This window comes from Pantherophis guttatus, chromosome 17 (genome assembly GCF_059756535.1).
Source record: "Pantherophis guttatus breed Tessera chromosome 17, ASM5975653v1, whole genome shotgun sequence".
Lineage (NCBI taxonomy): Eukaryota > Metazoa > Chordata > Lepidosauria > Squamata > Colubridae > Pantherophis > Pantherophis guttatus.
The window spans coordinates 12,817,501-12,844,356 of NC_142079.1; the positions used below are offsets into that span (position 1 = coordinate 12,817,501).

At 46.0% G+C, this 26,856-nt stretch overlaps 1 protein-coding gene across 1 annotated transcript in view; it reads right to left on the bottom strand.

Moving 5' to 3' along the window:
- The window catches only part of TMEM132C (transmembrane protein 132C), a 177,974-nt gene that overhangs the window by 12,364 nt on the left and 138,754 nt on the right, over window positions 1-26,856 (bottom strand). Inside the window, exon 5 of the mRNA XM_034435234.3 lies at window positions 11,619-11,762. Coding sequence (XP_034291125.2) covers window positions 11,619-11,762 — 144 coding nt within the window. The remainder of the gene's footprint in view (window positions 1-11,618; window positions 11,763-26,856) is intronic.

Consider the following 26,856-nt stretch of genomic DNA (forward strand, 5'->3'; position numbering starts at 1 on the left):
AGGAATAAAGCGTTAAAATGGGCTTGTTCCTAACTATTCACCTTTTCTCATAATTTAGCACTCGTTGGCAAGGTGGGAATCAGACCCAGAAGGATGTTGTAAGTCTGATAATTCAGTTCCTTTTCACTGTACCATCTTACACCTCCTGGTACGTGTGCTTAATTAAACAATATCCTCTCTATAAATCTTCAGGCTGTAAGAATGCAATAAGAGATTTTACTTTGGGGAAAACAAAGGAACAAGCCGCTTTGGTCCATTAACTCATGAAAGCTTCTTGCTAACCCCGGATATATGGAATAAAATATTGCTCCCAGACATGAGATCCAACATCTGTCACTCCTCTAGCAAATCAGCTTTCATCACAAATAAAAGGGACAGAATTGAAATGAAGGCGGAATAAAGAAAATTCAGGTCAAAATAACTCTTTTTGTCAGGGCCAATTCAAATTGTCGACTCGCCTAGTCTGGAGCTGGTGATGGTTTCGGGCAGCGTGTGCAGTGATGAAATCCAAATTTACTATCGGTTCTGTGGGTGTGGCTTGGTGGGCGTGGCTTGGTGGGCATGGCAGGGGAAGGATACTGCAAAATCTCCATTCCCTCCCCACTCCTGGGGAATGATACTGCAAAATCCCCATTCCCACCCCACTCCAGGGGAAAGATACTGCAAAATCTCCATTCCCACCCCACTCCAGGGGAAAGATACTGCAAAATCCCCATTCCCTCCCCACTCCTGGGGAATGATACTGCAAAATCCCCATTCCCTCCCCACTCCTGGGGAATGATACTGCAAAATCCCCATTCCCATCCCACTCCAGGGGAAAGATACTGCAAAATCTCCATTCCCACCCCACTCCAGGGGAAAGATACTGCAAAATCTCCATTGCCACCCCACTCAGGGGAAAGATATTGCAAAATCTCCATTCCCACCCCACTCTGGGGCCAGCCAGAGGTGGCATTTGCTGGTTCTCCGAACTACTCAAAATTTCCACTACCGGTTCTCCAGAACCTGTCAGGACCTGCTGGATTTCACCCCTGGCACCGTGCCTTGTAATACAGTCTTGTTCAGCGGTAAGAAAAAGGAGTGAGAAAGAAAGTTCAAAGTAGTTAGAGATCTCACAAGATCACAGGAGATCTCATGGGGCTCGGTAGCGTTGCAGAAAGAGGCCCGGAGCTCACACTGGTCCTACATTCTTGCCTGGAATCTCACAAGAATTAACACAGACATTTGACAAGATTTGGGGGATCATGGAACATTTGCCCATTGGGTAATCTGATAAGCATTGGGGATTATGGGATATTTGCACAGGGAAATCTCATAAGGGTTGAGGATTATGGGACATTTGCTCACCGAGAAATCTGATAAGAGTCAGGGATCACAGGATGTTTTCCTACTGGGAAATCTCATCCCAAAGGTGCTTTTTCAGGAGGCAAATGGACTTTCTCGTTTTTTCTTTGAAGAGATTTCGCTTCTCATCCAAGAAGCTTCTTCAGCTTCTGACAGGATGGTGGGAAAGAAAGGATTTATACTCCTTGCAGACAGCTGACCATTTGCATCTTTTTAGAGGGTCATTGAAGCACTTGGAGGTTTATCTGTGCCCTCAGGGTCACCTGAGTGGTGCCAATGGTTCCTGTAGTCTGCAATTTTTCCTCTGGAAATCCATTCCTACTCCCACACCCTTCCAAGCAGGGATGAAATCCAGCAGGTTCTGACAGGTTCTGGAGAACCGGTAGCGGAAATTTTGAGTAGTTCGGAGTACCGGCAAATACCACCTCTGGCTGGCCCCAGAGTGAGCTGGGAATGGAGATTTTGCAATATCCTTCCCCCAGGAGTGGGGTGGGAATGGAGATTTTGCAGTATCCTTCCCCTGGATTGGGGTGGGAATGGAGATTTTGCAGTATACTCCCCTACCACGCCCACCAAGCCACACCACGCCCACCAAGCCACGCCCACAGAACCGGTAGTAAAAAAAAATTGGATTTCACCACTGATTCCAAGGGTGTCCATCCCAAATTGCATAGCTAAAAGTCTGTAGAGATTCTCAGTCCTCATAGTTGTCCCAAATGTGCTTTTTTTCAGGAGGCAACTGGAGTTTCTTGTTTTTCTTTTGAAGACTAGGAAAATCTGAGAAATCTCATAATTTGTTGAAGATCATGGGACATTTGGGCATTGAAAAAACTCATAAGAGTTGGGGATCATGGGATATTTGATCGACTTCTAATGCAATGGAAAGCAGGATGGATGCAGCTTGCTCTGGATCTCCATCATGGCTAAGCAGGAATTCCAGCCTCAACCTCTACAATCCTAGTCCAACGTTCAAAACATCTACTGCACACCAGGTCCTCCAAAACTTCAAGTTTAGCAACTCCTGAACTTGGAGGTCGGGGGGGAAACCTACCAAAGATATGCACATATTTTATCTCAGCATCAATGTTAGAGGAGATACTAAAAAGTATTGAATTGTACTAACTTCCTCAGGTTTATTAGCATTCCTTACCCTTTAAAGAGGCTGGCAGGAAAAGGGCAGAGAAAGAAAGAGATTTTTGTCCTCAAAATCCTATTATGGCCCTGATCCTCTGAGCTGATTTACTTAGACGTATCTGAAGGGTCCCTGGTGCTCTCCGGGCTTTGTTGTTTTCTTGCAGACATTTCTAGATAACATGATCAATGTTATCTCTAGAAGGGAGGGAGGTTTGCAGGGAGGAGGAGGAGGAGGAGGAGGAGGAGGAGGAGGAGGAGGAGGAGGAGGAGGAGGAGGAGTCTGGAGTCCTTGGTGTTTTCTGAGCTTCGTGTTTTTCTTGCAAACATTTCATGACTCAACTAGGTAACATCATCAGTGCTAGAAGGAGTAGAAATTGCAGGGAGGAGGAGGAGGAGGAGGAAGAGGAGGAGGAGGGGGGGAGGAGGAGAGGATGACTGTGAACTCCTTGGTGCTCTCTGACCTTGGTGTTTTTCTTGCAGACATTTCATGACTCAACTAGCTAACATTATCAGTGCTAGAAGGTTTTCAGGAGGAGGAGGAGGAGGAGGAGGAGGAAGAGGAGGAGGAGGAGGAGGAGGAGATGATCATCCTTGGTGCTCTTTGAGCTGGGTGGTTTACAGACATTTTATTACCCAACTAGGTAACATCATCAGTGCTAGAAGGGAATGGAGATTGGGGGGGGGAGGAGGAGGACTGTGGGGTTCTTCGTGCTCTCTGAGCTTGGTGTTTTCTTGCAGACGTTTAATGACCCAACTAGGGAATAGAAGAAGAGAGTGGCAGAATTGAGGATGAGGAGAATGAGGAGGAGAAGGATAGGTGCTTCTTCCTTGGTGCTTCTCAAGCTTGGTTGTATTCTTGCAGATGTTTCATTAGCCAAACTGGGTAACATCATCGGTGCTAGTTTAGTCTAGGACCTCACAGTCCCCCTCCTCCTCTTTGCAAATCTCACTCCCTTCTAGGACTGATGATGTTACCTAACTGGGTAATGAAACATCTGCAAGAAAACCACCAAAGTCAGAGACCACCGAGGACCCCACAGTCCCCCTCCTCCTCTTTGCAAACCTCACTCCCTTCTAGCACTGATGATAATCAGGACAACCAATTAAATATGAGCCAAAAAGGCCAATGCAACCCTAAGTTGCATTAACAGAGGGATACAATCAAGATCAAGGGAGGTACTGATACCACTCTATAAAGACTTAGTAAGGCCACACCTAGAATATTGCATCCAGTTTTGGTCACCACACTATAAAAAAAAAAAAGAAAAAAGAAATTTAGACTCTAGAAAAAGTGCAGAGAAGAGCAACCAGGATGATTAAGGGCAGTGGTGAAATCCAATTTTTTTTTACTACTGATTCTGTGAGTGTGGCTTGGTGGGCGTGCAAAATCTCCATTCCCTCCCCACTCCTGGGGGAAAGATACTGCAAAATCTCTATTCCCTCTCCACTCTGGGGCCAGCCAAAGGTGGTATCTGCCGGTTCTCCAAACTGCTCAAAATTTCCACTACCGGTTCTCCAGAACCTGTCAGAACCTGCTGGATTTCACCCCTGATTAAAGGACTGGAGGCTAAAACATACGATGAACGGTTGCAGGAACTGGGCATGGCTAGTCTAGTGAAGAGAAGGACCAGGGGAGACACGAGAGCAGTCTTCCAATATTTGAGGGGCTGCCACAGAGAGGAGGAAGGGGGTCAAGCTATTTTCCAAGGCACCTGAAGGCCAGACAAGGAACAATGGATGGAAACTGATCAAGGAGAGATTCAACCTAGAAATAAGGAGGAATTTTCTGACAGTGAAAACAATCAACCGATGGAACAGAAATTGCCTTTGGAAGTTGTGGGAGCTTCATCACTTTCAAGAAAAGATTGAGCCGAGATGGCGCAGTGGTTAGAGTGAAGTACTGCAGCTACTTCAGCTGACTGCTAGTTCAGCAGATCAGCAGATCGAATCTCACCAGGCTCAAGATTGACTCAGCCTTCCATCCTTCCGAGGTGGGTAAAATGAGGACCCAGATTGTTAGACGGCAATATGCTATTTAGTATACTGTCGATTGTTGTAAGCCGTCCAGAGTCCTCGGAGAGTGGGTGGCATAGAAATATGATTAATAAAAATAAATATGATTAATAATAATAAAGATTGGACTGCCATTTGTCAGAAATGGTGTGGGGTCTCCTGCTTGAGCGGGGGGTGGACTAGATGACCTATAAGGTCCCTTCCAACTCTGTTAATCTGTTAATCTGATATTACCTAGCTGGGTGATGAAACATCTCCAAGAAAACCACCAAACTCAAAGACCATCAAGGACCCCAGAGTTCTCCTCCTCCTCTTTGCAAACCTCTCTGCCTTCTAGCGCTGATGATGTTAGCTAGGTGGGTCATGAAACGTCTGCAAGAAAAGCACCGGACTCAGAGACTACCAAGGACCTCTCGTGTTAACCCTGAGTTAGATATTCTCCTTTATTCTATGTCTCTTCTCTGTTGGCTTCCTTTGCTGCCAACCTTAGTACATGTTCAACTCGTTTGCATTTGAACATAGACACGGAAATAAATAGAAGGAATTTGACTGCCAAAGCAAGGGGTAGTTCAAAGCTGAGCAATCTGTTCCAGAGAGGGAAGTGATTTCACCCCCATAAGTTTTGCAAAAATAAAAATTAAAAATAGCTGGCTCTTTTTCTAAGTTTCCAGGAAGGGAAGAGATTCCCAAAGTCCAGACTGGTACCCTCCTTATTAATAGACACCGAGAAAGCATCTTTGGATGAATCTTTTGCTGAGCCAGCAAAAAAAAAAATGTGGGCTATTCTTCATGTTTTAGTGCCACTGTAAATATCTTCTGGTCCACTTTTTAAAAGGTTAGACGCGTCCTTGGGAGATTGAGGACTTTTATAACTGCAGGGAGGAGTGTAAATTCAGAATTCAGAGAAGGCAAGGGCTGTTGATAATCCCAAACCGGGAGAGAGATAGGAGAAGAACTGGCGAAATATCTTGGAACATCAGTTACATTTTAAGTGTGTGTCACTTATAGTGCTAAGGATGGAGAATTACCAACTTTTCAATGATATATATGTTTTATGGACCAGACTTGGTTGGAAGTGTATACCAAGAGAGTGGGTGTGTAAAATATTAAATCTCACACTTCCAGATCTGCCTCATGGCTTGTCTGGCCATAATTTTCTGGTTTCCTTTAACGTTTCTTGAAATTTCTGAGGAGAGCAGAGGATGGTGCCAACCTAGAACTAAAGAGAAATTTCCTGACAGTGAGAAGAATTAATCGTTGGAACAACTTGCCTTCAGAAGGTGTGCGTGATCCATCACTGGAGGCTTTGAAGAAGAGATTGGACAACCATTTGTCCGGAATGATATAGGGCAGTGATGGCTAACCTTTTTGCCGTCGCGTGCCAAAAGCGGGGGGAACGTGGGGGGTCGTGGGTGCGTGTGCCCACATCCACAATTCAATGCGCCCTGCCCTCCTGTGCATGCTCATGTGACCCCCCCCCAAGCTCCCCTCTGCTTTTGGCACGTGATGGCCCCGTAGGACCGTTTTTCGACCTCCCCAGGTTCCAGAGGCTTTCTAGGAGCCTGGGGAGGGCAAAAACAGCCTTCCCATCCCCCCTGGAGGCCCTCCAGAGTCTGGAAACAACCAGTTTCCCGACTTCCGGTGGGACCAGAAGGCCTGAAAATCAGTTGGCTGGTGCACGCATGCGCGCTGGAGCTGAGCTAGGGCATCACTTGCGTGCCCACCAATATGGCTCCGCGTGCCACCTCTGGCACGCGTGCCATAGGTTCGCCATCATGGATATAGGATTACTTGCTTGAGCAGGGGGTTGGACTAGAAGACCTCCAAGGTCCCTTCCAACTCTGTTATTCTACATTCTATAATTATCTGGGTACGTTAACCTAAATTATGATAAATTTGGGTGCTCCGTCACTGAAGGTTTTTAAGAAGAGATTGGACAGCCATTTGTCTGTTATTCTGTCCTCTTCCCATTTCTTCAAGTCTGTCCAGTCTATTTCTGGAAATAACAGAGAGCCGAGGCGCAGTGGTTAGAATGCAGTACTGCAAGCTACTGTACTTCAGCTGACTGCTAGCTGCAGTTTGCAGTTCAAATCTCACCGGCTCAAAGTTGACTCAGCCTTCCATCCTTCCGAGGTGAGTAAAATGAGGAGACCCAGATTATTGGGGGCAAGAGGCTGACTCTGTAAACTGCTTAGAGAGGGCTGTAAAAGCACTGCAAAGTAGTATATAAGTCTAAGGGCTATTGCTGTTGCCCCTCCCTCCCTCCCTCCCTCCCTCCCTCCCTTCCTTCCATGCTGTGCAGTGGTTAGAAAGCAGGCTAACTCTGCTGACTGCCAGCAGTTCGATCCTAACCTGCTTAAGATTGACTAAGTCTTCCATCCTTCCAAAGTGGGTTGTTGGGGGCAATAGGCTGACTCTGTAAACTGCTTAGAGAGGGCTGTAAAAGTACTATGAAGCGGTATATAAGTCTAAGGGCTATTGCTGTTGCCCTTCCTTCCTTCCTTCCTTCCTTCCTTCCTTCCTTCCTTCCTTCCTTCCTTCCTTCCTTCCTTCCATGCTACGCAGTGGTTAGAAAGCAGGCTAACTCTGCCGACTGCCAGCAGTTCGATCCTGACCTGCTTAAGGTTGACTAAGCCTTCCATCCTTCCGAAGTGGGTAAAATGAGGACCCAGATTGTTGGGGGCAAGAGGCTGACTCTGTAAACCATTTACAGAGGGCTGGAAAGCACTGTGAAGCGGTATATAAGTCTAAGTGCATTGCTATTCCTTTTCTCCTTCCTTCCTTCCTTCCTTCCTTCCTTCCTTCCTTCCTTCCTTCCTTCCTCCCTCCCTCCCTCCCTCCCTCCCTCCCTCCCTCCCTTCCTTCCTTCCATGGTGTGCAGTAGTTAGAATGCAGTATTGGGAGGCAAATTCTGCCCACTGCCAGCAGCTCGATTCTGAACCGGCTCAAGGTTGACTCAGCCTTCCATCCTTCCGAAGTGGGTAAAATGAGGATCCAGATTGTTGGGGGCAAGAGGCTGACTCTGTAAACCGCTTAGAGAAGGCTCTAAAAGCAATATGAAGCGGTATACAAGTCTAAGTGCGATTGCTATTGCTAACAGTCTAGCTTGATTCCCTGTAGGATAATCATAGGATGGAAGCTTCACAGAAAACATAGAATAATAGGGGGTGGAAGAGACCTTGGTCCAGCCTTATGTTCAAGCAGGAGACCTCATACCATTTTGAACAAACGGCTGCCCAGTCTGTTCTTGAAAACTTCCAGTGTTGGAGCATTCACAACTTCTGGAGGCAAGTTGTTCCACTGGTTAATTGTTCTACACTGTCAGGAAATTTCTCCTTAACTCTAGATTGGATCTCTCTTTGACAATCTTCCATCTGTTATTTCTTGTCCTCCCCTTAGGTGCTTTGGAGAATACGTTGACCTTCTCTTCTTTGTGACAGCGCCTCAAGTGCTGGAAGACTGCTATCATGACACCTCTGGTCCTTCTAGGCCTGGAGACCTAAAAGATATGAAGAACGGCTGCAGGATTTGGGTTTGGCCAGGCTAAAGAAAAGAAGAATTAGGGGTGACATGATAGCAACATTCCAGTATTTGAGGGGCTGCCACAAAGAAGAGGAGGTCAAATTATTCTCCAAAGCACCTGAGGGCAGGACAAGAAGCAATGGATGGAAACTGATCAAGGAGAGAAGCAACCTGGAATTAAGGAGGAACTTCCTAACTGTGAGGACAATTAACCAATGGAACAGCTTGCCACCAGAAATCGTGGGCGCTCCATCACTGGAGGTTTTTAAGAAGAGACTGGACAGTCACTTGTCTGAAATAATATAGGATCTCCTGCTTGAGTAGGGGGCCAGACTATAAGACCTTCAATGTCTATTATTCTATTCTATTCTATTCTATTCTATTCTATTCTATTCTATTCTATTCTATTCTATTCTATTCTATTCTATTCTATTCTATTCTATTCTATTCTATTCTATTCCTCTCTACTCTACTGTCCCTATTCTATTCTATTCTATTCTATTCTATTCTATTCTATTCTATTCCATTCCATTCCATTCCATTCCATTCCATTCCATTCTATTCTATTCTATTCTATTCTATTCTATTCTATTCTATTCTATTCTATTCTATTCTATTCTATTCCTCTCTACTCTACTCTACTCTACTCTACTCTACTCTACTCTACTCTACTCTACTCTACTCTACTCTACTCTACTCTATTCTATTCTATTCTATTCTATTCTATTCTATTCTATTCATTAGACAAGACATACCCTGTTCCCTCAATCGTTCAGCCTCTAGACCCCTAATCATCTTTGTTGCTCTTCTCTGTGCCCTTTCTAGGGCTCATTTTGTGGAAGTGTTTCTATTTATCAAAGATGGACTGCACAATATTTCAAGGCACAAGAGGAAAGTCACATATAAACAACACAGAGGAAGAATAGGATCTAAGCAGAGTCCTTGCTTTGCTGTGAGAGTATTCTAGGTTTAATTGAAATAAGAGCCAGAAGATTCTAATCCTTTTATATCTGTAATGCTCTGGATTTTATGACCTAGTTCACCAGAACAAAGATGGAGATTTAAGCCAGATGTCAGCCCTGAAGCTGGCCTGGTCGAAGCCATCTTGGAGCTTCAGTATTGCCACAGTGGAGCTGAGGGATAGTATTGCGGCCCGCCAGCTGCAAGTGGAGCTGGTGGCAGACTCGGATGATGAGGAGGTTGGGGAGGAACTTGGGCCAGTGCTGGAGTCTGGGGAAGGCTCTGATGGATGCTCTGCATCGGACACAGAGATAGAGCCAGGGCCGTCCGACATTTCCCAGCCACCGGAGAGATAGCTGCCTTTGGAGGCTGAGATGAGTGAGGAGGAAGAACAGCTGGGGCCTGTTCCAGATGCACGTATGCGCAGAGCAGTAGGAGAGGAGAACAACGGAGGACAAGGAGTTGACTTGGGAAGCAAGGCACACGTGGGTGCTAAATGGCCCCTCCCTGGCTGGGGAATAAATAGAAGGAAAGGAGAGTGGTGGTTGTAGGAGACAACCGTTCGTATTTCTGAAGATTTGGCTCATTGCGTTTCGTGCTACAGAGACTGCTTGCCAGTCTCTTTTCGGCTGGGAGCTCATGGCCTGGCAATTATCACAAGGAACTGATAAGGTCTATTACTGCAGTTAACTCCTTGAAGGACTTTTGCCTGGACTTTTCGGTGGGTGAATGCAATTAATTCACAATAAGGTAAATAAAGAGGGTTTATTCGTGACCAGGAGTCTGTTTCTTGCTTCTGCTAAGGCTGAGTCAGAACAGATAGGCAGGGGGGATTAGAGATAGCTTGGTGTTGTGTAGTCAAAATAAAATACTCTTGGGAACCAAGGATGTTCTCACACCTGGTCGGAGGAAGGAGGAGTGATGTCACCAGGCAACCAGGCAGCGCCTTGATTGGACCATGTGACTGGTTGTTTGGAGAGGGGGAAAAACTTTTAATTAGGTGAAAACCACGGGATTTTTCAGAGTCGGTTTTCATCAGATATGTGCCAATATGGTATTTCCAATGAAGCTATTCTTCAAGGAATCTTCTTGCCTTGGTGTGTTGCTTGAAATTTATTAATTCAATTCAATTATTAATTCAATTTATATGCCACCTTTCTCCGGAGACTCAGGGTGGCTGAAATGGATGTATTACTTGGAACCCGGATAAGGGGTTGTAATCTTTGATAGACTAAGGACCATGTCTGTGGTAGAGATGTTGCGTCATCAGAAGGAAGTTCCGAGATTAGAGAATGACAGATCGGTAGCCATACAGTTTGGGGTTTTCTATTCGTATTAGGAAGATCGTGCAGTAAATATACATATATGTCAGTTGATGAAGGTTTGAGAAATCTGTATCTTTAACTGAAAGCCTGAAGGGTTGGTAGACAATGGCAGCCAGCCAAAAACTCAAATTGCCTTGAGCCAAAGGAAGGTTGCTTGCATTATTAATACGGACGCATTAAAATCCAGCAGGGATTCTTTAATAGCAGGAGCTATATATATTATCTCTATGGTGTACCTCAATACATTTTAGAGATATTTTTAAGAAGCTCTAATTACATCCAATTTCAGGTTGGGCTCTAATCTGGAATACAAATAACCCAGCTATTTTACAACGTGACTCTTTAATTAGGCATTCCTTACTGCTGAACTGGAGCTCAGATGTTCCTCCAGATCATCTTTGCATCCATATAAACTCAACAGCATCAACACATTCCCCCCCCCCCAAAAAACAATGGGTGTTAGAACCCAGTATGTTGTCAGGAAAGTCCTGGCTCTTTGCTTATCCAGTGAAGAAGAAAAGGCAATACCAACAAGTAAACCTTGTTGGCCAGAAAGATGGGACAAGACTCAGCAAACCATCTTGATCCAACAAGGTCATAGTTGACCATGGAGGTGCAGAGCTGAAGGATAGAGACTCAACTCCACACTATAAAAAAGATCTTGAGACGCTAGAAAAAAGGAACCAAGATGATGAGGGGACTGGAGGCTAAAACATACGATGAACGGTTGCCGGAACTGGGCATGGCTAGTCTAGTGAAGAGAAGGACCAGGGGAGACAGGATAGCATCTTCCAATATTTGAAGGGCTGCCACAGAGAGGAGGGGTCAAGCTATCTTCCAAAGCACCTGAAGGCCAGACAAGGAATAATGGATGGAGACTGATCAAGGAGAGATTCAACCTGGAAATATGGAGGAATTTCCTGACAGTGAGAACAATCAACCGAAGGAGCAGAAGTTGCCTTCAGAAGTTGTGAGAGCTTCATCACTGGAGGCTTTCAAGAAGAGACTGGACTGCCATCTGCCAGAAATGGTGTAGGGTCTCCTTCTTGGGTGGGTGTTGGACTAGATGACCTCCAAGGTCCCTTCCAACTCTCTTATTCTATATTCAATGGAACGACTTGCCTTCAGAAGTTGTGAGAGCTTCATCCCTGGAAGCTTTCAAGAAGAGACTGGACTGCCATCTGTCAGAAATGGTGTAGGGTCTCCTACTTGGGTGGGGCGTTGGAATAGATGACCTACAAGATGACCTTTCCAACTCTGTTAAACTCCTCAAAAGCCAAGAATAAAATATCTCCTATGGCTGATGATCCTAGCACTTACTTTAACCACATCCTCAGCAGAAGACTTGCATTCCACCGATTCAGAGATATCCATCACCATATTGTTTTCTTCAACAGAAATCACCTTGACTGGAACAGCAACTGTTTTCCCAGTGAGGATGGCCGTGTTCAAGATATCCGTGTCCTGGAACACAATGGAAACAAAAGCAGGTTAAAAAAAAACAGTAACTGTGAGAGGGACCTTGGAGTCCTGGTAGACAATCACTTAACATGAGCAATTTGTGGCAGCAGTCAAAAAAGCTAATATAATCAGTGGTGGGATGCAAATAATTTAACAACCAGTTCTCTGCCCTAATGACCAGCTGGGTGGGCGTGGCCAGGGTGTGTGACAGGCAGCACTCGGCCTCCTGCATAGCCCTGGGAGCAAAAACAGACCGCGGGGGGCGGGGGGCACACGTGCCGCCCCCATGCCCCATTTTGGGCCTAGTGAAGGTAAAGGCTCCCCTTGCACATACATGCTAGTCGTTCCCAACTCTAGGGGGCGGTGCTCATCTCCGTTTCAAAGCCGAAGAGCCAGCGCTGTCCGAAGATGTCTCCGTGGTCATGTGGCCGGCATGACTCAATGCCAAAGGTGCACGGAACGCTGTTACCTTCCCACCAAAGGTGGTTCCTATTTTTCTACTTGCCTTTTTTACGTGCTTTTGAACTGCTACATTGGCAGAAGCTGGGACAAATAACGGGAGCTCACCCCGTTACGCAGCATTAGGGATTCGAACCGCTGAACTGCCAACCTTTTGATTGACAAACTCAGCATCTTAGCCACTGAGCCACCACATCCTTTGGGCCTTATAGGCCTCCCTAAAGCCTTCTGGGAGCAAAAACGGACTCCGGGGGGGTGCTACCCCCCCGCACCCCGTTTTGGGCCTAGTAGGCCTCCCTTCACCTCCCTGGGAGCCAAAATAGTTGTATAACCAGAGGGATAGAATCAAGATCACGTGAAGTCTTAGTACCACTTTATAAAGCCTTAGTAAGACCCCACCTGGAATCCTGCATCCAGCTTTGGACCCCAAAACTGTGGTGTGGGAGTAGGAATGGATTTCCAGAGGGAAAGTTGCAGACTACAGAACTATTAGCACTACTCAGGTGACCATTGAGGACACAGATAAACCTCCAAGTGGCCTCCAAGAGCCTCTAAAAGGATGCAAATGACCAGCTGTCTGCAAGGAATATCAATCCTTCCATTCTCCACCATCCAGTCAGAGCTGAAGAAGCTTCTTGGATGAGGAGCGAAATGTCTTCAAAGAAAAAAAACAAGGAAGTCCAGTTGCCTTCTGAAAATTCATCACTGGAGGTTTTTAAGAAGAGATTGGGCAGTGACTTTTCTGAAATAGTACAGGGTCTTCTGCTTGAGCAAGGGGCTGGACTAGAAGACCTCCAAGGTCCCTTGCAGCTCTACTCTGATTCTGATTCAAGTGTCAACGTAGCACTGGTTGAGAGAAGTTCTCCTGAGGATCCATGACCATTTTGTCAAGGTTCAAAGCAGAGTTGACTCATTGTGGAAGGAAGGAACCTTCCTCACTTGAGTGTCAGCCAAGGGCCACTGGAAAAAGTGGGCAGGATATCATTTAGCTGACTTCATTTAAACTAGCCAACATTATCTTGACTTAGCAGAATCAGACTTGGTTAATACTTGGAGGGAGACTACGATAAAAAAAAAAACCCCAACCAGTGTTGTATCAAACTAGAATGTCAACCTATATATATATATATATATATATATATATATATTTTCTGAGGTTTTCGCGGGAGTTTGTATGTAGGTCTTTGGTTATTTGGGTTTTCTCCCGCGTAAAATTGGAAGTGTCATTCTTTGTGTTAGGGACTCGTTTGTCCCTAACTTCCCAGGAAGGGAAGTTGGATGTCTTAGTCTACTGGAAATCCAATGGCTCCCTAGGACACACCATCTACCAGAAGAAAACACACACAAACCGCTATCTGCACGCACTCTCACACCACCACCCAGCACAGATCAACTCTGTAGCCAAGAGACTCATCTCCAGAACAAAAGAATGACAAAAGAATGACACCAGACCCACACTCACGAAAATCACACAGGATGTCACCACCACACATCCACGCAAAAAGCAAACTCAAACCCACACCGATGATGAGGCATGACCACAAACCAGAAGCCAGACCGCAGCTGCATCATTAGCCACTTTAAACCCCTCCAATCCATATATGAAGCAAACTGACACCCACCATGAAGATGTGGCACGACCACGAATGCGAAGCCAAACAAAGCAATGCAGCTCACCAGCTCAAATCCCCCTGCAACTCAGACTAACCCGAGCACAACCAAGCCCCCACCCAAACAGAACACACCCCCATCCAATCAGAGCACAGCCAACCCCCCATCCAATCAGAGCACAGCCAAGCCCACAACCAATCAGAGCACACCTCCACCCAATCAGAACACAGCCAAGCTCCCACCCAATCAGTTCACACCCCCACTGGCAGTTAAAAGGAAGAAACAGCTGCGATCACACATTGCTCCTAGAAACACGAAGCCGAGAACACCAGCCTGAAGATGACGAATGAGACTTTGTTGAAACATCACCAAGACACTTCCAATTTTACGCAGAAGAAAACCCGAATAACCAACGACCTACATACACACACACACACACACACACACACACACACACACACACACACACACATATATATATATATATATATATATATATATATATGTAGGTCTTTGGTTATTCGGGTCTTCTCCCACGTAAAATTGGAAATGTCTTGGCGATGTTTCAACAAAGTCTCATTCGTCATCTTCAGGCTGGTGTTCTCGGCTTCGTGCTTCCAGGAGCAATGAAGCCGAGAACACCAGCCTGAAGATGACGAATGAGACTTCGTCGAAACGTCTACAAGACACTTCCAATTTTACGTGGGAGAAGACCCGAATAACCAAAGACCTACATACAAACACCCGCGAAAACCTGAGAAAACATACATACATACATACATACATACATACATACATACATACATACATATATATATATATATATATATATATATATCAGAAGAAGAATGTGAAAACCATTTCCACATTGCTCCTAAAATAATTACTGAGCTCACCAGGAGCTGAACTTTACATTTATATCTCAGTACTAAATTAAATCAACGATTAAAATAATATCCTGTCTTCAGCAGGTATCCGTAAAAATGCCAGGAAAAGGATATTATTAAATCTTGGTCAAATAAGGCAACATATTTCCCCCACCCCACACTCCCTCTCCTAAAGTTTTGCCAAACTGTTTTCCGTTTTCATTTGAAAGAAATATTTTCAAAACAGACCCGAGAGATAGAAATAAATGATCCATAGATGGGCATCAAACCATCTGAAGGAAAAAAAAAAGCCTGCCATTTAAATGCTAAACGCATCAATTCCAAAACATTTATACAATTTAACTTCGCTCCTGTTCCATAACATTTAAAGGACATTTACGATCGTTCTGTCATCAGAGATTAAGAAACACGTATATGAAAAACGCAGGGATGGAAAACATTCGGCCAATTCTTCTTCTTCTGTTTTTCAAATCGAAGGCAAATGGACCAACCGTTGAATAAATGGGATGTTAGTGGGAGGAGCTGCAGATTTTCTAATTTCAGTTGCTACCCCTAGCTTGGAGAAGAAAGACGAAAAAATTAATCATCGTGATCAGGCTTTTCATAAAAGCCCTGAGCTAAATAAGAAATAAATTGATTTTTTTAAAAAAATCAGTTTTAATTTGTAATTGGTTTTAATTGGGTTGTTTTAAATTGAAAAATTAGTTAATGTCTTTTAAACTGCATTTAAATTTTATATGTTATGTTTTACCGTGGCTGTTCACCGCCCTGAGTCCTGTTGGAGAAGGGCAGTATACAAATTGAATAAAATAAAAATAAAAATAATAATAAAAGGCTGTTTCATCTTCGCTACTCCTTCCTTCTTTCCCACATTTTATCCCTTCTCATTAGGACATCCTAACCAAGACTTTACAACAATGGCCCCCAACCAGGGGCGGGCTGCTGGGGGTTCGCAAGGGTTCGGGAGAACCTCTAGCTAAGATTCTGTGCACTTCGGAGAACCCCCAAATACCACTCCTCCTAGCTGGCCCCGCCCACCCTGCCCCTCCCCTCCCAAGAGTCCCCACATGGCCTGTTTTGGATGCTGGTAAGTGCAGGGCACCCGTGGAGGCTCTGGGAGGGCGAAAAACAGGCCTACCGGAAGTTCAGGAAGACCAGAAATGGACCTGTTTCCAGGCTCCAGAGGGCCTCCGGAGCCTGGGGAGGCCATTTTCGTCCTCCCGGAGGCTCGAGAAAAGCCTCTGGAGCCTGGGGAGGGCAAAAACGCTCCCCCCACCATGGTGCAGGAGACTGACTAGGCCACACCCACCATGGGCACGCCCACCCAGCAACCGGGCAGAGAACCCCTTGCTAAAACTTTTGGCCCCAAAATTTGGGGTACCAGGGACCAGGTTCCGTGGAGAGAGGTTTTTCCATGGACCGGAGGGTGTGTGATTTCGTTTGCTTGTTTGTGTGGCCTGGTTGCTGGCATGCCGTGGCCTGGTGCCAGTCCACGGACCAGGGGTTATGGGACCCCTGCCTTATAACACCTAGCAAGTAACTAGATTTGAGGGTGATGTTTATATAAAGTTAAAAACAGAAGAGGTTAAAGAGAGGCTGTTTCTGTCTGGTGGCTGCTAGCTTAAAACAAAACCCAAAGAATTGCCAATATTTTCTTTCTATATTTCTATATTCTAATTTCTATATTCTTTTCCAATATTTCATCTGCAATGGTTCCAAAACCTTCAGTTCTTCCAAGACCAAGTCTCAAGGCAGTTTCTTTCCCCGTTCATCATCTTCATCAGCAAACAAAAAAGACCACACATGCTTATGGAATTTAGGGGTCATGAATGGCCAATAAATATACTTACTCGTCAAAGGATGTACAGTTGCAGGACAAAACAAACAAAAAAGATATTTAAAAAAGAAAAGAATCCAGCTCAGAGAGCATCAAGGACCACACAATCTTCTTCCTCCTCCTCCTCCTTTCCACAAACCCCTTCTAGCACTGATGATGTTCCCTAGTTGGGTAGTGAAATATCTGCAGGAAAACAACCAAGGTCGGAGAGCTCCAAGGACCACACAATCTTCCTCCTCTTCCTCCTCCACCTCCTCCTCCTCCTTTCCACAAACCCCACTCCTTTCTAGCACTGATTATGCTCCCCAGTTGGGTAGTGAAATATCTGCAAGAAAACAACTAAGGTCAGAGAACTCCAAGGACTACACAATTGCACCCCAAGAAAGTCCAGTTGTCTTTTGAAAAGCACCCTTTTTTTTTTTAAAAAAAATTGATTTATATGCCGCCCTTCTCCGGAGACTCAGGGCGGCTTACAATGCCTTAAGCAATAGCCTTTATTCTTTTGTATATTTTATACAAAGTCAGCTTATTGCCCCCATAATCTGGGTCCTCATTTCACCTACCTTAGAAAGGATGGAAGGCTGAGTCAACCTTGAGCCTTGGAGAGATTCGAACCAGCAGAAATTGCAGGCAGCTGTGTTAATAACAGGGTGCATTAAACCACTGTACTATCAAGGCTCTTCTTAAGATTTCCATTTCTCTTTTAGGGGAAATATAACATTCTGCCTTTTAAAAATATATTTCTCAAAACATTCCATTCTTCTAGAAGGGGTAATTGCCCTCACTTTGAATCTACAAAGCTAAGGAATTTCGTTTCCTTCTTGCAAACGGGCCTCCGTTGATGAATTCCCCAGCGCTTTTCATGTACAAAGGGAAGGTTAGCGATTTCATGTAAACAGATAATTAACAAGCAAAGCCATTAAGAGGTGTTTTTCTTCCTCGTTTCTGTAACGGCTTGATAAGTTCAGAGTCTCCCCTAGTACAAGCCTTTAACAACCGGCAATTCTAACCCCCACAAACGTGAGCCCAAGCTCAAAAGTGATGGACGAGCGGTTTTTTCCTCATCCGCTTCCCAAGAGTTACAGATTTCACTCGTGGAACGAGAAAAAAAATGTAGCTGCCTTTTTCTAAACCTCCCCAATACAAATTATTTCGGGGTCTTTGCAGGCCTCATTATTATTTTTACGGAACCTTCACTAGCCTTTTCCTGGTTTCCCACGGGTCCCCCAGTTACACCAAAGTTGGGGGGGAAAAAAATCTCAGTCCTTCTATCACTGTTGTACGGTTCAGGAGCAGGGAGCATTTGTCAATGTTTTAGCCTTTCCAAAAAATTAATAATAATAATAATAACTTGGTTTTTCTCTGTTTCTCTGCCTGTGTCTCATCCCACGGCGCACGTATTCGAATGCAGCCCTTGCAATTTTCTTTCTGAAGCTGCTTCGGGGCGAAGAAGAATTATACGTACAAGATTCTGCATATTTCTGCCAATTGATTTTGTTGGCACTCAGGGTTTGGCATCATTTATTCTTCCTTGCTGCGGTGGGTTTTGTTTGGGATTTCTATGTTTGTGAACCTCACCAACCTCCTGGCCTATAAATCAGGATTTATGGGCTCCCAGTGATGTACGAATGCCTCCACTCAATCCGATCATGTATGTATTTTCTAAAGTCTTAGCAAAATATGGAGACCTCAGGCGTCAAAATTGGCAATCTTATATTCAAACGCAAATCTAGGGGAGACTCTGAACTTATCAAACCGTTACAGACTTTAGAAGACCATGTCACGACTGTGACCAGGGGGGCATTCGCTCAGATTCGTCTGGTGCGCCAGTTGTGCCCCTACCTGGACGAGATGCCTTACGCACGGTCACCCATGCACTCGTCACCTCCCGGATCGACTATTGCAATGTTCTCTACATGGGGCTGCCCACTCGGAGGCTTCAGCTGGTGCAGAATGCGGCCACGCGGGTAATGATGGGAGTGTCCCGACGCTCCCATGTCACACCCCTCCTGCGTGACCTGCATTGGCTACCGGTTGCCCTCTGGGTGAGGTTCAAGGTGTTGGTGATTACCTATAAAGCCCTACATGGCTTAGGCCCAGGTTATCTGGCGGATCACCTGTGGCCAGCAACAGCTCCCCATCGCCTGGTGCGCTCACACAGAGAGGGCCTACTTGGGGTCCCGTCAGCCAAGCAATGTTGGCTGACGGTCCCTAGAGAGCGAGCCTTCTCTGTAGGCATACCTACCCTCTGGAATCAGCTCCCCTTGGAGCTCCGGGTGGCTCCCGACCTTCGCTCCTTCCGCCGTGACCTTAAAACGTGGTTGTTTCGCCAGGCTGACCGGGACTGAATGGGGTTTTAATGGGAATTTTAGATTCTTTTATCGTTTGAATTTTAATCTGGACTTGTTGTTGCTTTATTGCTGTGAGCCGCCCTGAGTCCTTGTGGTGGCATATAAGTCCGATAAATAAATAAATAAAATAAATAAATAAATTGGATGGGAAGGAATGTCCTCCTCCTCTTTGCAAACCTCACTCCCTTCTAACATTGATGATGATAGCTAGTTGGGTCATGAAACATCTGCAAGAAAACAACCAAGCTCAGAGAGCACTAAGGACCCCACCATTCTCCTCTCCCAAACTCTTACCCAACTCCAGTGGTGGAATTCTAATTTTTTTTACTACCAGTTCTGTGGGTGTGGCTTGGTGGGCATGGCAGGGGAAGGATACTGCAAAACCCCCATTCCTTCCCCACTCCAGGGGAAAGATACTGCAAAATCCCCATTCCCTCCCCACTCCAGGGGAAGAATACTGCAAAATCTCCATTCCCTCCCCACTCTTGGGGGAAGGATACTGCAAAATCCCCATTCCCTCCCTACTCCTGGGGGAAGGATACTACAAAATCCCCATTCCCTCCGCACTCCTGGGAGAAGGATACTGCAAAATCTCCATTCCCACTCTACTCTGGGGCTAGCCAGTGATGGTATTTGCTGGTTCTCTGAACTACTCAAAATTTCGGCTACCGGTTCTCCAGAACAAGTCAGAACCTGCTGGATTTCACCCCTGCCTGACCCCCTTCTAGCACTGAAGATGTTACCTAGTTTGGGCAATGAAACATCTCCAAAAAAACCACCAAGCTCAGAAAGCACCAAGGACCCCACAGTCTTTGCCCCCCCCTCCTCCTCCTCCTCCTCCTCCTCCTCCTCCTCCTCCTCTTCCTTTTTGAGTAATAAGGAGAAGGATGGATAGATAACGGATTACCAGCTGAGCCGATTTTAAGATTAACTGCAAAGGAGATAGGCTGGAAGGGAAGGAACAAAACAAGCAATCACGATTTCTAGCTGGCGAGACAGACCAGCAGTCTCTCTCTCTCTGCCTGGACAATTGCTAAACTGAAAATGATATTTCTCAGGTAGCCAAAAGGTGTAATTTCCTACCAAGATCCCGACTTTCAAAATATGATTGTTGCCTTTCTCCTCCCCCTCCAGGCCCATCACTGTCATAGCAACACTTAAATACTCAGTGCCAGGAAGAAAAGTTGGAATAGACTTTAACTTTGGCAGAAGAAGAAAGATTGGGAATAGCGCCTGTATCTCTCCCTCCCTCCCTCCCTCCCTCCCTCCCTCTCGCTCTGCATGTATACATGTCTTTCTGTGAAATCTGCCCACATATTTTGAAAATGAATTTTAGGTAAATGTAAAGGTTCCCCTTGCACATATGTGCTAGTGGTTCCCGACTCTAGGGGCAGTGCTCATCTCCGCTTCAAAGCCGAAGAGCCAGCGCTGTCCGAAGACGTCTCCGTGGTCATGTGGCCAGCATGGCTAAATGCCAAAGGTGCATGGAACGTTGTTACCTTCCCACCAAAGGGGGTCCCTATTTTTCTACTTGCATTTTTTACCTGCTTTCGAACTGCTAGATTGGCAGAAGCTGGGACAAGTCACGGGAGCTCACCTGTTACATGGCAGCACCAGGGATTCGAACCGCTGAACTGCCGACCTTTCGATCGACAAGCTCAGCATCTTAGAGACTGAGCCACCGCATCCCTTTATGAACTTTATGAACTTAAAGCAGGACCAAATTTTCTTTTGTCTGTGCTGACTTAAGTTGAGTTGTAGCTGAGTGTTACAAGGTGTTGAAGCACAGAATTAGAAGACAACCACCTTCCTTCCCTCCTCCCTCCCTCCCTTCCTCCCTTTCCTCCCTCCCTCCTTCCGTCCTTCCTTCCTTCCCTTTTCCTCCCTCCCTCCCATTGCCTTTCACCTTTCCCTCTTTTCCACATCATCTCTTTTTGTTTCCTTCCTTCCTTCCCTCCCTCACTCCCTCCTTCCTCCCTTCCCTCCTTCCCTGCTTCCTTCCTTCCCTTTTCCTCCCTCCCTCCCATTGCCTTTCACCCTTCCCTCTTTTCCATATCATTTCTCTTTGCTTCCTTTCCTCCTCCCTCCCTCCCTCCCTCCCTCCTTCCTTCCCTCCCTCCTTCCTTCCTTCCTTCCCTCCCTTCTTCCTTCCTTCCCTCCCTTCTTCCTTTCTTCCTTTCTTTCTTTTCCTTCCTTCCTTCCTTCCTTCCTTCCTTCCTTCCTTCCTTCCTTCCTTCCTTCCTTCCTTCCCTCCTTCCCTTTTCCTCCCTCCCTCCCTCTCCCCCTTCCTTCCTTTCTAAGACGATGGACTCTTTCATTCTACGCTTCTATGAATGAACGAACGAACGAACGAATGCTAGACAGATAGATAGACAGACAGATCTCCAGACACTAAATACTCAGGAAGAAGAAATGTTGGAAGGTTACAAAGCAGCTGCTGTGGATGAAGAAGGACTCTGTAAGATCAAAGCACCCATAACATGAAAATGCACTCTCTCACTCAGAAAGACAATTGCGTCCACACTCTTGGTACCCCAGGCCTTTTAAAAGCAAAATTAAAAATGCAAAAAGTTACATATACGGCCCTTAGTTGGTGGAACTAAGTTATTCATTTGGTAATTTACTTAAACAGCAATGGGATAATAGCAGCGATCAACAAGAATCATGGACTCCAAACACCAGCAAAGCATTCAGACATGAATGTTTTATAAGGGAACACACGTTCACACAACTATCAAGGGACTTCCTCAGTCCTAAACACAGACCAGATGGTTCCAAAAAATAATATATATATATATCTCCAAATATCCACAGCTCCATTGTCGCTAAACTGGAGCTTCCCCGGGTGGGGCTGGGGGGAGAGATCAGCTTTTCATGACAGAAAAGACACACAGACAAACAGCTACATGGACTTACAGACAGGCAGATGACAGTGCAGACTGATAGGCACGTTGGCAGACAGGCGAACGAAGGCAAATATACATGTCCTAGGCTGGCGTGGGCTTCAGATCCTTTAGCAGTGGTTTCACTGCCCCGTTGCTGGGTGGCGTGGCCATGGTGGGTTTGGCCTAGTTGGCCGCCTGCACTACAGTGTGGTGGTTGGGGGTGGTTTTTGCCCTCCCCAGGCTCTGGAGGCTTTTCTTGAGCCTCCAGGAGGGTGAAAACGGCCTCCCCAGGTTCCGGAGGCCCTCTGGGGGACGGAAACAGGCCTGTTTCCAGGCTTCCGGAACTTTCGGTAGGCCTATTTTTTTGCCTTCCCAGAACCTCTCTGTAGCCCCTGCACTGGAATGATGAATTGGCGCATGAAGACTTCTGGGAGGGGTGGGGCGGGAGCCGTGGGGCAGGGTGGGAGGAGCAGGGCGGGCACGGCTAGACAGGGGTGGCATTTGGGGGTTCGCCCGAACCCTGCCGAACCCCCAGGAGCTCACCCCTGGTCCCAGGATAATGCTGCAGGATCCAATCTGGGTTGCTCACCGGAACCAGAACTTTAGATTTCTGAACACCACTCAGAGGCTACCATAAGAGGACAAACCATGCGTCGCAAAGATCGCTTGGAGGTGGGAGATACTTCTAATGTAATCTACCGGATCCCCCGCATGGATTGCCCCTGTGACTACGCAGGACAGGTGGGGAGGAAGCTAACCACTTGTGTTTGCAAGAACACAAGTGAACGGTCGGAGGGAGAGACCCGAACTCATTGATAGCCTCACATTGCAATGAACAAGGACATACACTCAATTTCGCAGCGACTTAAGATTGTTGGCTGAGCAAGGTCAAAAATAGCCTTGGAAGACTCTCCTCTGATCCGGGTGACTGACCCAGACTGGATCCTGCAGACGGACATATGACCAGCGGGATGGACAGACAGGCAGATGAAGGGAGAGACAGAACTGGGCATGGCTAGTCTAGGGAAGAGAAGGACCAGGGGAGACACGAGAGCAGTCTTCCAATATTTGAGGGGCTGCCACAGAGAGGAGGGGGCCAAGCTATTTTCCAAAGCACCCAAAGGCCGGACAAGAAATAATGGATGGAAACTGATCAAGGAGAGATTCAACCTAGAAATAAGGAGAAATTTTCTGACAGTGAAAACAATCAACCCATGGAACAGAAGTTGCCTTCAGAAGTTGTGGGAGCTTCATCACTAGAGGTTTTCAAGAAGAGACTGGACTGCCAGTCTAGGTGTAGGGTCTCCTGCTTGAGCAGGGGGTTGGACTAGATGACCTACAAGGTCCCTTCCAACTCTGCTAATCTAATCCAACAGAATTGGAAGGGACCTTCGAAGTCTTCTAATCCAACTGCTCCTTATAGTATGTCAGACAAATGGCATTTGCAGAAAATGGAGCAGTTCCTGTTTCATTTTATTCCCTTGCCACAAATGATGAGGGAGGCCGAGGACATCTCTAAAAGGGAATTAATAATTGCCGCTCAGTCTCGCAATGAGACAGATGCCTGCTCATCCAAACTGCAGCGTGGCCATAGAGGATTTCAGAAGACGTAGTAGAGTAATAAATTGTAATAAAAGAGCATTTATTATTTATTCATGTTTGGGGAGGCGGCGAATCCTGCTGAAGGACAATCAGCACCGTTAAATCAAGGAGGGGAGGACGATAGGCTTGGGAACTGGCAGATTAAAAAGCCCACGGTCAATCTTTTCCTTTAGTTGGCCAATACTTCTCTTGGGTACCATTATGGTGGCTCACCATGATAGTGTGGCCATCACACATCACAAGAACCTTCAAGAGGGAATAACGTTGGAGTTCCAAACTGTGCTTGACCCAGATGTCCACAACCCAACTCAAAACATCCATACCCAAGACAATCCAAACTAGTTTCTAAAAGATACCAGGTTCCACCTTAGTTATAGTCAAGAAAAGACCCACGGAAACATTTTTTTCAATGTTCTTTCAGTGGGTCAACTCGGAAGCTGGATTCACACGTAGCTTTAAGTTGTTGTATAAATCTCTATTGGCGGGATTGATTCATCAAGCTGAAACATACACTAGGGAGGGCGAATTGAGTGACTAGGATCTGATGATGTTAAACCATAAATAAGCAAACCAACTTATGCTAGCCACAAGAGCAGAGGTGGGCAAATATGGCCCCTTTATGACCTGTGGACTTCAACTCCCAGAATTCCTGAGACAGCTAAGCTGGCTCAGGAATTCTGGGAGTTGAAGTCCACAGGTTGTAAAAGGGCCACATTTGCTCACCCCTGCACAAGAGACACAAGTTGTTGGCTAAGATATGTGTTTGGATCAAGGAAAGGTAAAATAAGATTGTTGACTCAGAGGCCTGAATTCCCTGACCACACGATCAGTCATTTAGTCTTGGCCACCAGCAGGGGTGAAATCCAGCAGGTACTGGAGAACCGGGAGCGGAAATTTTGAGTAGTTAGGAGAACCGGTAAATACCATTCCCACCCCAGAGTGGGGTGGGAATGGAGATTTTGCAGTATCCTTCCCTCAGGAGTGGGGTGGGAATGGAGATTTTGCAGTATTCTTCCCCTGCCATGCCCACCAAGCCACGCCCACAGAACCGGTAGTAAAAAAATTTGAATTCCACCACTGTGTTAAACCATAAATAAGCAAACCAATTTATGCTAGCCACAAAAAAATGGTTGTGGTTAAGATATGTGCTTGGATCATTCAATTCAATCTTGGCCACCAGGATGGATCATGAGGTCAGGGCGGTCGATAGTATAAACCAAACCAAGGTTAAAGAATGCAAATATAGCTTCTTAGCTATATCAGAATCAGAATAGATCTGGAAGGCACCTTGGAGGTCTTGTAGTCCAGCCTCCTGCTCAAGCAGGAGATCCTATACCATTTCAGACAAGTGACTTCCAGTCTCTTCTTAAAAACCTCCAGTGATGAAGCACCCACGACTTCTGGAGGCAACTTCTGTTCCACTGGTTAATATTTGTGTGTGTTTCATGAAGCCAGGCCTCTGAGTCTTTGTTGTGGCTCCGTTGCCTGAGCCTGGGCTATCGACAGATGCAGACTCTGAGAGTGAGGGAGAGGAGTTGGCAAGGCCTCCCTCTCCAGAACCCTCCTCTCTGGCAATGCCTCTGGAGGACACCGAAGGTCAAGAGATAGGCCCAGAGCCAAGCACGTCCCCACAGCCACAGGTGGACGGTGACGAAGAAGATAAGTGCTGGCTGGACCCTCGGCAGAGGCGCAGGGAGAAGCGTGCGCAGCAGAGGGGAAGGCGTGCCAGAGATTAGCTGAGTCACTGGACCACACCCCACAGCGTATAAATGTGGGTGTGGTGGCCGGTTCAGTTTGTGATGAGCAAAAACTGGAAATAATCCATGATCTCTGCATTACTGGACTTTGCCTGCTTTATCGGACTGCATTTGGATTAATCCTTGTATTGTTGAAACTCTGCCTGTTTTATCGGAATGCTTGCAGTCTAATCTTTGTTTTGTGTGAGTAAAGTCTGAATTGGCAGCTAGCCACTGGGTTGCTGCCAGCTTTATCTTCAAAGAGTTTTGTCGTGTGGTTTATTAACTCCGGGCCATCTGTGGGGATGCGTGTGTGGTACGGGGACAGAACAGCCTTTTATGGATCTAGCATCTTCCTAATACAGAATAAAATAGAATATTCTTTATTTGTGTGATTTGGGCACACAAGGAATTTCTCTCCGGTGCAGCTGAAGCTCTCAGTGTATATACAAACAATAAAGTAATATAATCGTCAGATGCCAGTAGGAGTAGGTAATAGGAAAGATGAGAAGGATAATAGTAATACAGTCCTACTACATGGCTAAATATCTCTGTTTGGAAATGTTACATGCGAGCATGCATATAAGAGAAATGTTTTCTATATCCATAGTCGGGCCTTACGTAAGTGTGCCTTTGTAAATTATTCAGCAGGTTGGATTGAAGGCGAGCCGAACTGAACACAAACAGATCTGGACTTCCCAATTAGGTCCTGTCACTGTTCAAACAGGATCAGGCTGTTGAAAAGCCAAGTTAATGCACTTACGAGCTTTGAAAAAGCATCAGGAATAAAATACGGTAAACCTTAAAATTCTACTCGCTAAAGAGGAAAAATGGGTTACCGGGAAAGAAGGAGGCCTCAAGTTAAAAGAAAACTCAGAGTGACAAATTGGCCAGGTCTTTTCTATTTTACAAATCCCAACTCTGGCACGGTGAATTCTCCTTTCCCCCTCACATCATAATAATCTCCCACATGTAAATAAATAAACACGGATGCCTCTCAGCAAAGCTGTCACTTTAATTTTGCCATCTTGACCCATTCTCTGCCTGGCTGGCTTTTGTGGTTGACCGTCATCTAGCAATTTTTTTGTGTGAGTGTGTGCGTGCGGGGGTGGAGGGTTGCATCACAAAAACACATCATGGAGATTTTGCAAGTTGCACCAAAAAAAGATTTGGAGATTTTTGTGGATCGCACCACAAAAATGCGTCACAGGGATGCCCAGAAGTTTGGCTCTCCAAATAAAAGACTTATTTGGGTTGAATTGTTTTTCACCTTAAAAGGTTTCTTAAAAAGACACCAGGTTTTTCTACGTTCATCACGGTTGTGGCCTGCCAGCGGCCAGTGGAGCTGGCAGCAGATTCGGACAGTGAGGAGGTTGGGGAGGAACATGGGCCAGTCCTGGAGTCTGGGGAAGGCTCGGATGAGGGTTAGGGTGATGGGGCCAGGGCCGTATGCCAGTTGTCAGCTGCCTTCAGAGTCAGACATCAGTGAGGCAGATGAACAGCTGGAGCCTGTTCCCACTGTGCGCATATGCAGAGTTGCCAGACGAAGGGAACATCTAAAGAACAAGGGTTGACTTGGGGGTAAGGCCACAGGTGGACAATGAATGGCCCCTCCCAGAGGGAATAAAAGAGGAGCGAAAGGGGAGTGGAGTTTGCAGGAGACAAATTAGTTTGCCTAATTGGTTTGTGACTCTCCGAGACTCCTTGCCAAATTTTGAAGATATCGGCC